We start from the raw sequence: 16,946 nt of genomic DNA, 5'->3' as shown, positions 1-16,946 counted from the left end.
CAAGGGAAATTAGCTTAACTCCATTCTCACCTTTTACATATTGTATGTCATATTAAATCGACAAACCTACTATCAGTAAGATTTTTGCCTAATGAATCCAACAACCACTCAGAGATAACTTTAACATCATGGAAGTCGGAGGAAATAATCAATCACATTTTTTGTGTTAAAGAGCGATTTGAATTATGGGGTATATCGATTATGAAGCCCACACCACAGCAATACCCAACTGCTCTGGCATACCGGGAACATAGGCAGGGTACTCACATCCCTGTATATTCAATTTTGCAGGGTGCCCGAGGATCAACAGGCTGAGATACCAAATATTTAGCTTCAACAACGGAAAAAAGCCAATGACACTGGTTAGCATCAGCATCAAATAATTTACAAACACAATGACCAATTAATCAAACAAGTTCTTTGAAAGCTGCTATGCTAAAAAATGTTGACTGGAATATTGCAGGTACGAAATCTAAACCTATAGAAAGTGCTCTACTAGAAACTTGCGCTATTCGTGACATCAAAGCACTGCAAGACACCTGGCTGTCAGGTCCACTCCAACTGCCGGGTTACACGTTACACCAGGTGGATGCCAAAAAAATACACCGATTTGGAAGGCCTAAAGGGGGACTATCGGTCTACATATTAAATGCCCTCATGGTAGAATCTGAACTGTTTGGGACAACTACAAACATACAGATAATTAAACTTAACTTTGTCCATGATTATTGAACAAGGATGATAATCCTGTTTAATATCTACGCCCAGCCAAACGCCCAAGACAAATCTGCAACATTCAAAAAACTAATATATGGGATAGCCGAAGTAAGATACACCACCCTGACTTGGGAAATATTGATAACAGAAGACTTTAATACACATCTTATACATACACCAGACGACGATGACCAGCTAGCAGCTGAAAATGAAATTTGGTTAGTTTATCACCAAGTAAGCCATCCTTGGAAGAAAGCCAAAAAAGTGGGTAAAGAACTGGTCACCACCCTTGAACATTTTGGCTTGAGAGTAGTCAGTGGAAGAATGCGGGACGATAATCCTCCAAATTTTACATATTACAGACCGACATCAGGGTCAATAATTGACTACATGATTCTCTCATTAGCATTACCACAACAACTAAGAATGTTTAAAATAAAATGTTCCACTGACAGTGACCACTTAATCCAGCTAATAGCCATAAATATAAACCCCGGCAGACATCAGTTAGCACCGATATTCAGTGAGGGAAGCGAAGAAACAACTCAAAAACATCTGATCTGGTCATCTCATCTACTTCCAAAACTTCCTGATAAAGCAAAAATGATCATGGAGGCCAGTATAGCGTCATCCTCAGTGGCACTAAAAGCCTCGATTGAATTTGTGACGAAGTTGACAAAACCAATTCCCAATTCAACATCCAGAGGGTTCAAAAACTATGTACGTCCAATAACACAGAAAACTAGAAAATTAAAGAAAGAACTGAGAAAAGAGATGAGGAAGGCCCAAATATTCGTAATACAAATGGCTACATTGGAAAAACTAAAACAATTGAAGAAGGAATATCACAAACATGTCTGGCAGGAGAAGAGAAGAACGACAGAAGAATTTTGGATCGAGCTACTCTACAACTGCAAACAATCCAATACCAAAGCCTTCAAGAAAATAATAAATGGGATATGCAGGGAAGCAAAAGTAACAAATGTCACTGAAAAAGATTGGGCAGCTTATCAGACAAATATCTTTTCTAATGAAGAGCAACATCAACTATACAAAACTAACAAAGTTATTGAGTCTGATATAATAAATAGCAGTGAAACACTGTCTCATCTTGAGTACCTAACTCTTTTAGTCCATGTACCCAGTACACATTTAAGAGTGGAAACAGTGACCAATGTTGGCAGAGTTGACAGAAACCCAGGCCCAAATGGTATTCCGCAAGCAATATTCAAATGGGATCCAAAATATTGGGCCAACCCGATAACGACACTGTTCTAAGAGGTGGAAAATACGGGCATGGTTTCAGACAGCTGGAGGGCATCAATAATAAACCCAATCTTAAAGGGGGGTGACAGAAAAACCCTGTTAATTACAGACTAATAGCGCTTATTGACTCTGAAGCTAAATACTAAGCTTCACTAATACTGGAAGATTTAATTGAATGGTCAAACACAAAGAATCTCATTCCAGCTCAACAGACGGGTTTCCAGAAAGGGTACAGAACAACAATTATTATGCTAACAGTAACATCAATTGTGGAGAAGTGCAAAGGTTTAAAGAAAAAACCACAACTCTGCTTTTTCGAGCTGAAAGCAGCTTTCGATCGTGTGGAGCGACCCCTCTTATGGGCAAAACTAAGACGATCGGGCATTCAAGAAAATGTTTTGAGAACATTTTAAATGTTATATACTGACACATGGTTTCATATCAAGGTGGCAGATGGCAGCAGAAGAATACCAACTTCAAAGGGTATTAAGCAAGGGTGTGTGCTTGCTCCACACCTGTTTAATTCTTTAAGGCCAATCTATCCACCCACCTTGATCGAGTAAACTCACACGCTCCGAGACTAGGTCCACTGTCCATATCTCACCTGTCATATGCTGATTATATTAGGTTGTTGAGCCACACAAAGGTGGGACTTCAAAGATTAATTAAGGAAACTGCGGCATTCACAAAAGTCAACAAATTGGAAATTAATATCACAAAGACAAAAACCATGTCAATAGGAAATAATTCCAATGTTCCATTCAAAATCAAACTAGGGAACGCAACCATAGAAGAAGTCAACACCTACCAATATCTAGGCGTTTACTTTAACAAGAACTTTAACTTTCAGACACACCAGCAGTATATGGTTAGAAAAAACAGCACCTTAATAAATGCCTTTGCGCACTTGTAAAAAAACTGGAAGGATATATATTAATATCACACTGCACATTAACACTTATACAAATCTATCAGTGTCTGTAAGAATTATTCCTGGAAACTTTGCATATGACAAACAAGGAATCATAAAAACATAACAAATGTCATTAATCAATTGCTGATTGGCTGTGGTTCAAAATCATTATTACGGATATTCCAAACTCTTATAGCAGTGTTTCTTTTAGTTCTCATCTAAATTCAACCATCTCTTTAAGATACCAAAACTGGCAGAATTTTTGGGAAAACGTATCTACCGCCAGTAAGGGTAATCTGTGCAACTAATGAGTCTAGGAAGTTTTGTACATTGCTCTTACAATATTCTGGCTTCATTTGCACTATTACATAAATGTCTTTGGCCTATAAAACTGAATTATAATCTTTAGTAGATATGTATCTATGACACATCATTTTGTAACTTTGTCAAAGTATCAGACACAGAAGAGCAGGGTCTGTCAAATAAATAATGTGACACAGAGGGTCAGCAGAGAAAGGAAAAAAACTACACTGGTCCTCATTATGAGATGCTTCTTAATTACAATGGGGCCGGCGGTGATGCCAAGCCTTAAAATTAGTGCTTTCCTGCACCTTTCTTACCCTGAAGAGGGAAACTCGATTTACCTTGACTCCAGTTTTTTATGGGGAGCTTTTTAGACCTGTTGTATTCTCTTTATGGGCTTAAAGCCAGCCCACTGCTTTTCATTTGTTTATTTCAGTGCCCTAAAAAAACTGCAGCGCCCTAGAACTTGTACCCGTCCCATGGTAGCATTTGTTTAGTGACTTGTTTTCTCATACTCTAAGAGCATTTGACCAAAGCACTTGATGTTTACAATGCTTGCGGTCCGTTTTACTAAACAAGGCTGAAAATCATGTTGTTTTCTGGTTACATTAGCTGTGCACACAAAGACCAAGGTCAAATGTTAGAGGCTGTTTCCTGAGAGCGCCTGTTTCCGCCCCCACTTTCAAGCACCCGCGATGCCCCTGCAGCCCTGCTAAGTGCAGTGTGCACTGTCTGCGGGACATGCAGTTCTTCATGTATTTCTAGCACGCTTGTTACATAAGCAGTCCATCGGTGATCATAACTGAATCCCTTCAAGCTATTTTTGAAAATGAAAAAAGCACCATTGAATTGTTCCTTACTCCCAAGGAGGCACTATGAGCTCTCAGAACGAGAGTCAATCAGAGCCTGCATTCTCACTCTAAAGACTACCCAAACTGTGTCCCATGGGAGCAGAGAAAATGGGGGCTCATCAGAGCCTGTCCTGCACGAAGGGTGCAAGTTAAGGCAAAAAGAGTGATGTCCACCCAGTGAAAGCACAGACGCATCCTTAAGCAGGGCCAAATAAAAGAATCCCTAGAGCGCCCATCCGTTAGTTGATAGTTGACCAAAGCAGCGAGTTTCTCTGCCTTCTGCCTCAATCTAGGCCACTACATATGTGTACATTTTGTTAACTATTCCAAACTTTTAGTATTTATATTTTATGTACTATGTATAATATTTAATATTGGTGCGAAATGTAACTAAGAAAGTGATGTATGTTGTAACTTATTTTCTGGCACGTGGATGATTAGTAGGAGGGGGTGGGCAGAGCTCACAAAGCTGTACTCTGCGGGGCTCCGCTCACCCTAGTTGAGCTAATGCTGATGTTTGTGTTTCTGCACGTAGCATTATTCCCAATTAAAGCTTGGCACCCACGCACGCTCTTCGATTGTTGCAGGTTAGGGGTAGAACATTGTGTGCTCTACAGCTGTTTCATTCATTATAGTTGAACGGGTCTTTCCCTCACATAGACTATGCTTTTCATCATCATCATAAACTTTATTTCGGTCATGTGACAATAAAAGTGCAAATGCATTAAATTCATATGTACAAAAAAATATTAAATGCATACAAAGAATACAATGATGATCAGTTAAAATTATTACTCCATTGCAAAATTGATTTAAAAGATACAAATAACTCAGAGCACTAAAACACATATTCAACGAGGGCCAATCGCAAAGGAATAGTAAACGACAAGCCCCGCCATAAAGGCTTAGTGATTGGGCTAGCGCTGAAAATCTAAACTAGTTAGAATCATAACTTTCACATTTGCGCAAAAGTTAAATAGACATTTAAAACTCCATAAAAAATACATTAAAATGTTTTACATTGTCAAATATAATGATGTTGCAATTTTAGCACAGACCTTCGAATTGCCCACATAATGCCAAGAACTTTGCTACTGCGCAGACTACCTGTAAACTAGCATCAGATTTTAGGATGCGCAGCGCCTCAAGATGACACCGAATACCAACACATTTGCAAACGGGAGCTAGCCATTTGGCTCTCGGCCGCTGATGCATTGGGCAGGCAAAAAATATATGACCGATCAACTCAACAGCACAAGCACAGCCTGGGCAAAATTGTGAAACTTTGGATGACGGGCGCGAGGAAGCTGTAAGAGAATTCACAAGAAGTGAGTCAAATCTAAGTTGCATATACAGCTTCCTCTCCTGGGGAATCATGATAGCCTCCAGATATTGTTCGTATGAGGCAGGCAGTTTAAACTCCATAAACTCCATAGCTAAACAACCCCAGGATGGGTATGAAAGAGAGGACTGAGCCACCCAGTGGCAATAATGTTTCTTTAGCAATTCCTTAGTAGGCTGCCCTTCTAGATCCCTAGATTCACACTGTCCTTCTAAGCTGATTGCAGAGATTTCACCTCCCAAAGGCAAGAAATCTTCTCAAAGTGATCAAGTGCCTGCACTTCATAGAAGGCAACAGCATAAGGAGACAACATTACGGTCGATTTTAGATGGAGCCAAAATAACAGGGGGCGTAACTTGGCCTTCTCGACAATAGTGGCTTGTCCTATATCCAGCCTTAGTGGGTGAAGAGGGGTACTCTGCGGGAGTGAAACTAAGGCCCTCAGTTACTTGTTCTCTGTTGTCAGTAGACCTTCCATCTTCTCAAATCCCCACAGTTCCACTCCATACAATACTGAACTTATTGCCTTGCAGTCATATATGTGGGGAGGAGCTGCTACTGGTTTATTATGGGAGGACCTATGCTCTTTGATCAAGGCCCCGGTTATCTGTCTATGGTGCAGAGTGCGCTTCAGTACCTGGGGCTTCCAAGACATGTCGTCAGGGAGAGTGGTTCCCAGATTGTCAAAGGTACTCACTCTCTCCAGCGGGACCCCACCCAACGTTAACTTCCCTTTATATGCCTTGTGTGGCTTGAAAATCAAAAGCTTTGTCTATGTGGTGTTAACCTCTAGGGACCGAGAGCCACAAAAGGCCTTAAAGCAGTCTAAAAGCAGTTGTAACCCTCTAGGGGTTTTGGGTACTAACAAAGTGTCATCAGCGAACAACAGTGTTACCACTTTGCTGCCTCCTAGGGTGGGGGCATCTGTGGGAACCTCAGAAAGGTACTGGACTACTCCATTTCTGAATAACAAAAAGAGTGTGGGTGCCAGTACACAGCCTTGCCGGACCCCCTTGTTGACTTTAATTTGATCAGTGAGCTGCCCTTGATTGCCCCAGCATTCCCTTGCATAGTTAGCCTCAAGGAGGTGTATGACAAGTGCTAAAATCATCGGAGAGAGGCCCATCTCTTTAAGAACAGTCCAAAGCTTATTGCTTGGAACTAGGGCAGAAGCAGACCTTAAATCAATAAAAGCTACATTGAGGCTTCCATGTCCAATAACCACCATTTTCCAGGTCAATAAAATAAATCAAAATGCCTGGTCAATGTTACTTATTTTTTGCCTGAGCCCAGCTTGGTATGAAGACAGGATATTATGGTCGGTAATCCAGGCCTGTATTTTCAAAAGGAGCGCGCAAGCGAAGACCTTCTCTACACAATCAGTTAGGCTAATGGGCCTGTAGTTAGAGGGTACAGATCTGTTGCCCGTCTTGTATACTGGAATTACCTTGGCTCCCTTCCATGAAGATGGTATTTGGGCCCCTGCTGCAATACCATTGGCTAGAGTCAAGATGTAAGATGTCCAATTCTCGGGGCCAATAACAAAGACATTGCCCGGGATACCCTCAGGGCCAGGGGCTTTAGCCCTTACAATGGAGTTGACACTAGACATGATTTCATCTCTCAAGAAGAAATCAATGGCAGTAGGATGGACTTTATCAGTGTTGGAGTCTTCTGTGTCAGAGACACAGAGCCCAGAATAGAGTAACAGAAAGTGGTCAAATCAAGCTGTTGTTGAGATATTGTTGGTCGGCGGCAGGGGTCTACTGACACCCTCCCTAGTTACTAGGAGACAGAAGTGCTTTGAGTCAATGTTTGCACAGGCCTCACTATTTGCTCCCATCTATACTTGTCTCATCCCCTTTTAAAATACCAAAGCAAGAGTGCTGGGAAAACACAAGATTCTGCATTCTACAATTGTGAAAATTCAAAAAGAACTAACTGTGTCCATTATGCAGTGGCAAGGGGTCCGATTGTGTTACCAATTGCCAGGTGCTCGACAGGCCCCCTGAGCACCGAGCCCAGCCCGCTGCACCAGCACTCTTCTCAATGAAACCCAGGCTCTGTCCACATGGGCTCAGTAAACCAAAATAAGACAATGTCAAAATCAACTCTTTACTCTGCTAATCATTTATCCATTCTGGATTGTGCCTCCAGCCGGCATGCTAAAAGTGCATCTTAAATAAGTCCTCTTCATTCTGTGTTTAAAATCTCCATCGCGCACGCCACATAAAGCTGTAAAGAACTGAAGTGCTGACTTCATTTTTGTAAGTGCCAGCAGGCTAATAATGGTGGCCTTCACTCAGTGAACAAATTTAGGTGGTAAACTTCGCTACTTGATGCTAGCTGAGTTTTTGCCAAACTCCACACTCCAAGCAAAACTCTGTGAACTCCGTGGGCGGAGTGGAGATTGCCACGTACCTCTAATGATTAGGCAGAAGCATCGCTATAAGATGGCCAATGCATTCCCTACCTCAGATGGTGCCCTCTGGATTCTTTGCCCTTTGCCGTCACCTGTTTGTGTGTTACTATGGAGATGGTCACCTGACAATGGGCACGGTACATCTGACTGGAAGTTGCTAAACAGTTTTCTGGTGCCTGTTTGGTGGGGTTGCAGGCATGGGAATACTCACTATCCTGAAGAAGATGAAATGGAAGGAGTGAAAATTCTGGCTGCTTATGCTGTATCCAAATTTGTAGAAGCACCTTGATAGGTCACAAAATTGACATTGTTAATTGGAGAGATTCAAATAAACTTCAACTCAGCCAGTAGAGAAAAAACAGTAAGTGGGGGGGGAGGCCACCCACTACCTGGTTGCTGGGCATCACATTTTCTTTGAGAAAAAAAGGACACAGAAGAACCAGCTCGATACGACCTGACCCAACAACAACAGGGTGAGTAACGATCAGGGACTTGGGGAGATGAGCACAATGGCACACATGCACAATTATGTGTAGAACACTGCACACCCACAGTGATCGTGGAACGTGTCCCTGATAGCCTTGGCACACTGCAGCACACATAGAAACACCAAGTAGGCCCCGTCTACAATGCGCACAAGGGGACCCCCTCCCTATCACCAATATCACAACCGACCCATGCCCATGTGCTGAATCCAGCAAACCAGCGGCTCTGTGACCCACACTGACTATGCAAGTGACACTACATGCCCGATAGCATGGCAGCAGCCAAAAAACATGTCATGGCCCACGATTCGACATGGAGGTGGCCCAGTGCGGATCACATCCGTAAAGGAGCAGGTCACACTCTGAGATATCCACGTGCACCCACAACACATGCCGTACAAGACACGCAGCAGACAAACAATGCACCAGGCCACAAAATCTGTCCGAGAGCACACATGACCCAAGTCAAAACAAATTAGCCCCCAAAAAGCACACAATTCAAAGGCACCCTGCCTCGAAGGGAGAAGGCTACACAAAATTAGATCTGCAGGGGCAACTCCCTAACAATGCAGCACACACACATAGCAAGCAGAGAACATCAGCAATTACGGCAATGTGGCACAAAGTGCAACACCACAGGACAGGGCTCACAACAGGTTCCGCATGTGCGTAGTAACCATCCACTCACATCTGGCATTGCCTGACACTGTGTGAAGACAATGTACGGGTACTACCACACATCCGTCATGTAGTCGAAAAACACACTGACTGCCATCAAATAGCCAGCTTCACCAAAACAGTCACAATGTACATTGGCATGCAGTCTGAATGTAAACATCAGCAAATCTTCAACCTACATGTGTAACTCTGTTAACCTGCATCTCCCCTTTACATTGCAGAGGGAACAAGCAACACCTCCTGCAGAGCACATCACACTCCCCATCATTGATGATGAAGAGGACAACCTGCACATATGTCAAGACAGCCTCCACCAGATAATGGACAGCCTCCGCACCCCATACCCAGAAGCAGGGCAGGCCAGCTGCCCGAGGTGACACCACCACCTGCCCAGACCACACAGCAGGCAACACACACCACCACAGCTGTCTCCCAGGACCCCCCCAACCAATACATGGAGTTCCAACACCGTGTGTGGGCTTGCCAGGTGGAGTTGTCTGAATAGCTGCGGTTTCGAGCTCGTGGCAGCCAAACTCGATGCCATACGTGGGTGTCTGAGTCCCATCAGGGACCACGTACAGTCTCTATCGGATAGCCCCTGTACGCACCATGCTCCACCACAGACCTTGGCTGACCTCGCTGGGGCCATTAATTGGATACAAGTACTGTCTGGTCAGACAGGCACCAGCGATGACAGCACAGAGTTGGCACAGAGGTGGAGGTCAATGGAGACCATGGAGCAGATGCTGGCTGGAAGCATGCCTGCCATGGCTGGACACCAGCGAGTAGTAGCTGGGAACTTCAATGCCCTGCAGTTCATCATCTTGCATTGCTGGCACTGAGCCTGTCCCAGATGACTGAAGCGGAACATCGACACACACATCTCCGACCCCTGACGTGTCAGTACCACACAGTGATGCTGCCCTATCACCTTCACAGTCTGATGTGTCAGTTGCACACAGTGATGCAGCCATCACCCCGCCACACACACCAGACACAGAAACTGTATCAGGGGAGTAAGATGGGGATGGTACTTAGTGTGTGAGGAAGGAGGCAGTAGCATCCATCTCCGCCAAATGGCCTGTCCCTGTCTGGTTGTGCCCTTTGCATCCTACCCTGGGACAATACCTCCCACTGACCCCCTGAACACTCTGCGACATTCACCCGGACCCTGACACGGACTGCCATATCTTCACTGCTGGACAATTACACAGCAATCCTGCTGCGGACTGCACTCCCCCTCTTCCTAATCACTACTCAATCCCCAAAGGACTCTGGTTGGCGGACCACTGGGCTTTCATGTAATGTGGGCTTGGTTGGCCATGTACAGCTCCAGCTCCGTCAATCACTTGAATGTGAATAAAACAATCTAAATCACACAGATGTGTCATGACTATGTTCACTTGCATATGGAAGTATGGCTGGATGTAGGGACAATGATTGCACATGAAGGTACACCCTGGTAACTGACATCTATGAGCATGTGTATCCCTGAGACACATGGCTAATTGGATGATTGTGAAGGTGAGTACTAGCTGTGTCCCCATTGCACATCTACAACAATCTCACAACCCCTCAACTTAGGCACACTTCCATATATTCAATAGGGCTGTGTGTAGGAATGACCGAATCGTTAGCAGACCAGGAGTGGTGTCCCACATCACATGTGACAAGAGAACTTCACGTCGCATACCTACTCACACACATCTGCGTGGACACATTCGGTTATGATATTGCTCCACATGGTCACAGGTTGGACACCATACTCACATTGCAGAAGTCATGTAAGTGCACAGGTCGGCCAGCAACTATCCCAAAACAATGTCTGGCTCACAGAGGTGGAGCTTGCAAAAGGGAGCCACCCCCATTGCACATGTGTCAGTCAGTTCCTACCTGCATAGGGACGATGCTCATTGTGGCACACGAGTGGATAATCTAATCAACACACATCACAGCTAGACACCAGTGGAGTGGCATAGACTTTATTGGCATGTGCGTGTCAGTACGGACGAGGCTACGGCCACAACAGGCAGGGACATGCTTAAGACACTTACACGCAGCATGGGAACATGTCGAGGTTCAGAAAAGGGTGATTCAAAAATGGACAGCAATCGTCATGGATGGCAACTGTCTCAGCCCACCTTGCCTGGCTGGATAAGTCATGTGTTGTTTGGCGTCTGCCCATTGCCCCCTGTGAGGGGGCACAACTCACTGCCCATGGGATCTGCATAGTGCTCTGCCACCGGAGTGCACGGATTGTCTGCTCTGCTGACAGTGATCAGGTGAAAGGGTCCGACAGGTTCACATGTCGTGTTACAGTGCCATGTGTGTACTCTCCCCCCAGCAGTGTGTCCAAATTGGTAACATTGCCAGATGACACTGTGTTGCTCCCACCATGGACCTGCATCACCTTGCACAGGTGTGTGTACACACGCGTAGTTCCACGCACATGCATCCAGAGTCCTGACAAAGGCAGACATGTCCTCTGTTGTGGTGGGATATGTGAGCATTCCCCATGATGCAACAAGTTTTTGGGACCTGTGCTGTGGGTGACAATCCGATGTGGCTGCAGGAACATAGTTACTCGTCCATGAATGCCCGTGCAGCTTCATGTACAATGTGTTCCAATAGTATGTCGTTGTCATGTTCGAGGAACACCAGGGTGAGCCAATCCTCTAACTGGTCTGGGCAGGTCTGCTCAACCCATGCCGTTTCACCCATCCACACCACAACCCAATGGGGGAGCGCCCTTGATGTGGTCACTGCACACGAGGAATTGTGCAATCTCCCATGCGCAACTGCCAATACACATGCAGTATGTCAAGGCATCCCATGCACAGCTGTCTCGGTTACACTCCTGTTCATGATCCAACAGGGGGCGCAAACACAAGTCATAATCCAGTTCATCTACGGTTGTGTTGGATAGGCAGATATTCATGAAACACTCAAAAGTGCATGTTTGGCAGTGGAACCAGGGCTGGACGCAGGTGATGTAGGCCAGGCGGAAGCTCAGTCGGTAACTGACCCACAGCACTGCCAGTGCCAGTGCGCCCAGTAAATGCAGCATACGTGCACAGTACTGTTCCACGTGACGGGGTTGTGCATGTGCCCGGGATGGTCTGCCATTGCTTTGGTGCGTCTCATGAAACCGTCACTATTCTGTACTGCGGCGGTTGTGTGGAGGATATGCCACAGCTCTGAGCAATGATTTGAATGTGTGTGCAATGTTGGGGAGAATGGGTTGTTGTTTCCGTGATTGTCAAGGGCATCCCATGCGGGGGTTCCTCAGACAGAGGCTTCTGTGTGTGGGGTGTGGATAAGTCGGATAGTTCATTGGCGCAATGCATGGTGTGGGAGTTGTCCACATCTGCCATGGCATCTCTCTCAGGGTGTTCCAGCCACGTTCTGGACCAAGGTCGGAGGTGCAGGTGTCCTCCTGCCTTCTGCATTGGAACAGATGTCCCTGATGTTTGTCTGATTGCTAATTGCGTTTTTGGAATGCAATGTGGCTTTGGCGCTGGGATTGGGACAAGGCCTTGGGCTCATGGTGTACGGATGGCAATACACACACATGTTGGCATGTGGAGCCAGGTGCCCGAGAGGCCTTGCGCTGCTTGTGCAATCTCACTCGTCTCTCTCTCTCCCTCTCTCCCTCTCTTTCCTTTGTTGGGCGCATGGCACACCTTCTTCTCTTGGATTTTGTCTTCCAGGCTGTGTCCTACAGATTGTCCAGTGAGGACACGCTAGGACTTATCCAAATGGTTGTTTTGGCTTTTGTTTGAATGTTGTTTTAAGGTTGGTGATTGCATTGCTGTATGACTGATTCTCCATTTTTTGGCCACGCATGTATGTTGACTTTCCTGCTTGTGCGACATTAGGCAAAATATTTGTTTTGGGAATCGTGGTGTTGGTGTGCAGTTTCTTTGTCTGGGGTTGGGGAGGCACGGGGGTGTTGCGGGCCTGGGGCTGATGTCGGTGGATGTTGTGGCCCTCTTGAGTGTCCTTGCTGCATGTTCAGTTGCTCGGGTGCATCTGTTGTTCTTCATGTGTGGCTATGGGCTGTGCTCCCTTGTCTGGTACAGGTTGTGGTCCGACTTTGCACCAGGTCTGAGCAGTTGTTAATTTCCTGCTGTTAATGCGCCTTATTGCCTGTTTTGTGCTCCTATCGCAGATCTGTCTGGTCATTGAGAATGTTGCAGAGTGATGTTGTCGCTGCTTTTTGCTCGGGAACGCCTACTCTGCCTCTCATTAGGGATAGTTGCCGGGGTCATCCATGGTGATGTTTGTTGCAGATGCTAACACGGGAAAAGTGGTGCTGTCGGCTGTTTGCAACGGCTTGTGAATGGGGAGGTAAATTGTTCCCGACTTTGGCTGCGCTAAAGTGCCGTTAAATTGGAGATAGATCCTTGTGAATATCCCCCTTAGTCTGCTCAGCACACACCTGCACATCACCTCAGGTTTCACTATATTTCATCTTTTGGGGTAGGGAACTACATGTGGCTCACATTCCACACAAGTGGACAGAGAGGTAACAGGATACAGTAAAGGTTTTTCAAAAGAAACTATTACTAAACCAGCTTCAGACTAACCCTCCAATATTTTGATTTCATGTTTGTTTGTACATCAAGATATACATAGTTATATTTTAAAAGTGATATACTAGCATGTGAAACAGATATTTGCTTGTTTTTTTACGAGAGAAACACGTTTTTTTTTATATTTGATCTTTTGGGAGATGCATGCTCAAGGAAAACTCTATTCAGTTAGATATCCTAAAGTTACTCTTGAAACATGTTAACTAAAATCTTTTAGCGCCACATCAAGAAAATTGACATTCAGCCCACTCAGCCGATGGCATCTCTCTCCTTGTTATCTTGCTATGTTAGCATTGTTTCTAAAGAGCTCATACACAATTGATTTATTAATAATATAAGCACCCAGAGAAGGAGAAAGACCAAAGCAGCTTATCTTGGCCAAAAATTCAAGTCTTTAAGCAGCTTGTGAAAATCATTTGAGAAGTGATGGTTTACTGATAGAAAAGGAGAGAGGTCCATACATTGACTGTGCAGAAAGAGACATTGCGACCACCATTTCTGATTTTGCAAGAAGAGGTCAGCATTGGGAGGGACGAAGGAAATGTAATGGAACTTACTTCTAATTACATTTATTTTTATGAGTAAGGATCATTACCGTACAAAGCCCTTTGGCAATCTAGAAGGCCTTAAATTGGGCTCATTCTTTAATAGGGAGCAAAAGAAATTAAAGCAACAGGGGCATGGCATGGAAAACTCTAGGTTCACCATCGACAAGATACACTGGCCCGTTCTGTATGATATGAAGGTATAAGTAGGCGTAGATATCACAAATTTGTAAGGCTTGGCAAAAACTGACTAGGGTGTGCACTGCCTTTCTCAGTCAGTATAATCATCAAATTTCTAAAATAATTTACTTAAAAGAAGCAATTAAGGGAAGATATTGTGTCTGTCATCGGGAGATGAGTGTTGATTTTGCATGGTTATATTTTTAATTGAAGTAGCTGGGATGGGTTGATGCCCATTTCTGTAGGCCAAGAACCTTTTGTCCAAAGATGTTGCTTACCCTCAACCACCAGCATTCAACAAGAGCCAGTTGATAACCATATAGGTTGAGATGACATTCATGAAATGCTTGAAAGAAGGCTATATCTGGTTCTCCCTTTCAGCTGTAAAATCAATTGAGTACCATCAGTTTACATATACTATCAGACATGCTAGTTATATGGAAAACCTCACTAAGGCTATAAACTATCAGGTAGCCGAGGAGATAGGAGCTGTCTTGTATCGCTTGATGTCCAGCTATAGGGCTGGGATTCTGCCCTCCAATCATTCATCGAGGAACCTCTGGGACAGAGTTCTCCATTGAGGAGAGTAGGCTGACCAGCACTGATGAAATGTGTGTGGCCTCAGTTACAGACTTAGTCATGCTTTGCTTTTGGTGTAGAGATTTGAACTTCAGCAACCCTGTGAGGTTAGGGAATGTCATTCAAATAGGCATTTCCTCAGAAGCCAAAAGGGGAATCAGGCACTGAAGGGAAGTGTCTCAGATAAATGGAGAAGCATCACCAATCAGTATGAGGACTTCTGTGAGCATAGCTATTGCATAAGGATATCTAGTCCTCGTAGATGTTGTTGAACCTAAGCTATTGAGATGTCAGAGCAGCGTTTCCCCAGCATCTACTGTCTAGCACTGAACTTTGGGGTTCAGACTAAGGCTTAGACTTTACTCACTTATAAGGCCCTCCTCAGATTAGGGTCTGTACAGCATACTTATACATCTGCAATATTAAATCTGCTATAAACTACTTTTACATAGATAATGTTTCAGAGGACCACCTATAAGGCACTACTTGTGCAACAACGAGTGGTGAGAGTCAGACTGGAGAATTGGGTTAAGCCAAGACCCTGATACTGAAATAAATTAGGAAATTTATGCATCTTGGAGTAAGAAACAATGCATAAGTACAACCCAATTTCCCCAAGTTTTGCAACCAAACCTTTTTTTTACTTTCTTTCAAAGAGACACTTGCAATGAACTCAAATTGCAACACAAAATATTTTTTTCTATTCCAGATATGTATCTCCAAATGCAAGCAACCATCATATGATTCCCCAATACTCAAAGTTGGACACTTTTTGATCAGACACTTTTGACTGATGAGATTGAACTCCCAATAGAATGAGACCCAGCGCTGTCTTTGCTAAGACTTAATCAAAGTACTTGAGGCCTCATTTATGGGGATTTGGTGTAGGGCAACATAACAAGTCACCTTGCTGCACTTCCCTATGCCAAAGTGAAAGGGCAGGAATGCACCTTATTTATTCCTGTCCTTTCCCCCTGCGCTGGCACTGTTTCAGCACCATGGTGCCAATGCAGACTGAAGCACAAATGGAAAAAGGAAAGAACGAGATGAAATAAAGTTATTTCGCCTTCCCTGAAGAGGCGTAAGGTTTTGGCGCATTCCTAGGTTAACATGGTTTTGTAAATCTGGGGAAGCATCAAAATCCATGGGTGTTGTGTGGGAGCACCCACCGCAATGCTCATGATGCCTCCCTAGAACTGACTTAGACAGAGCAGCAATTTGCACCGCTTTGTCTTACTCCATATATGGGAGGCCATTCAATACCATGCAAAGTAGCTCTGCATGACCTCCTAAATATGATTTTGTGGATTGCGCCGCCTGATCGTTTCAAAAAGTGACACTACAGCAGTACAAGGGGCTCATAAATATGCCCCTAGAAATCTATTTAAAACAGCGCAATATATAGTTCCTCTAGCTATGGACAGCAGGATGATGATCACCGAAAAATTGATAAATGGTGGAAAAGTTAATCAACCATCTTTGCTTGTTTTATACAATCAAAACCGACAGTTGCAAAGGAACACAATAGAAACAATAACATTAATATTTGGTTGGCAAATTAGGATAGGATAAATTGTTAATTGTTAATCAAATATCATATCAAAACTTTTCTTGGTTTTACCCTGGCCAGCACCATGTGATTGTTGTTAAAGCCCTACTGGCAGTGCTTAATTTGTAGAACATTTTGCTAGGGCCCTCGTCAGGAGACTACTGCAGATTGCAAAACTCATTGCCCTTGTCAATGCTGCGAACTGAATGACACAAGAAACACAACTACTAACCATCACACTCCAACAACCGTTCGACAATTTTGACTATTCCAGGCCCTCAAATCTATGAGAAAAGCATGAGTGGCAGGTACTAGTCATTTTTAATACATTTTGAAATAATAATCAACTGTTGCATGCTCATCTCTGAATTACACACACAGCACCACCATATGACTTTCGTAAGTGCCAGTGTTCACATTTTAGTGGTAGTGCTGATCACCATAAACCACCAGCGGAAATTAAGGATTGGATACCTGGAAAGTGAGTCACTAGAAAAAGCCATTATTGGTTGATGGTGCAT

At 44.2% G+C, this 16,946-nt stretch overlaps 1 protein-coding gene across 1 annotated transcript in view; it reads left to right on the top strand.

Moving 5' to 3' along the window:
• Positions 1-16,946, top strand: part of LOC146860915 (mucin-5B-like) — a 189,786-nt gene that overhangs the window by 15,614 nt on the left and 157,226 nt on the right. The window contains 1 exon segment of the mRNA XM_085646182.1: positions 899-1,832. Within this exon segment, the coding sequence (XP_085502308.1) occupies positions 899-1,832 (934 nt within the window).

This window comes from Triturus cristatus, chromosome 3_1 (assembly GCF_964204655.1).
Source record: "Triturus cristatus chromosome 3_1, aTriCri1.1, whole genome shotgun sequence".
NCBI lineage: Eukaryota > Metazoa > Chordata > Amphibia > Caudata > Salamandridae > Triturus > Triturus cristatus.
Note: the sequence above shows the minus strand (reverse complement) of the source record. Positions and strands in the feature narration are given on the sequence as shown.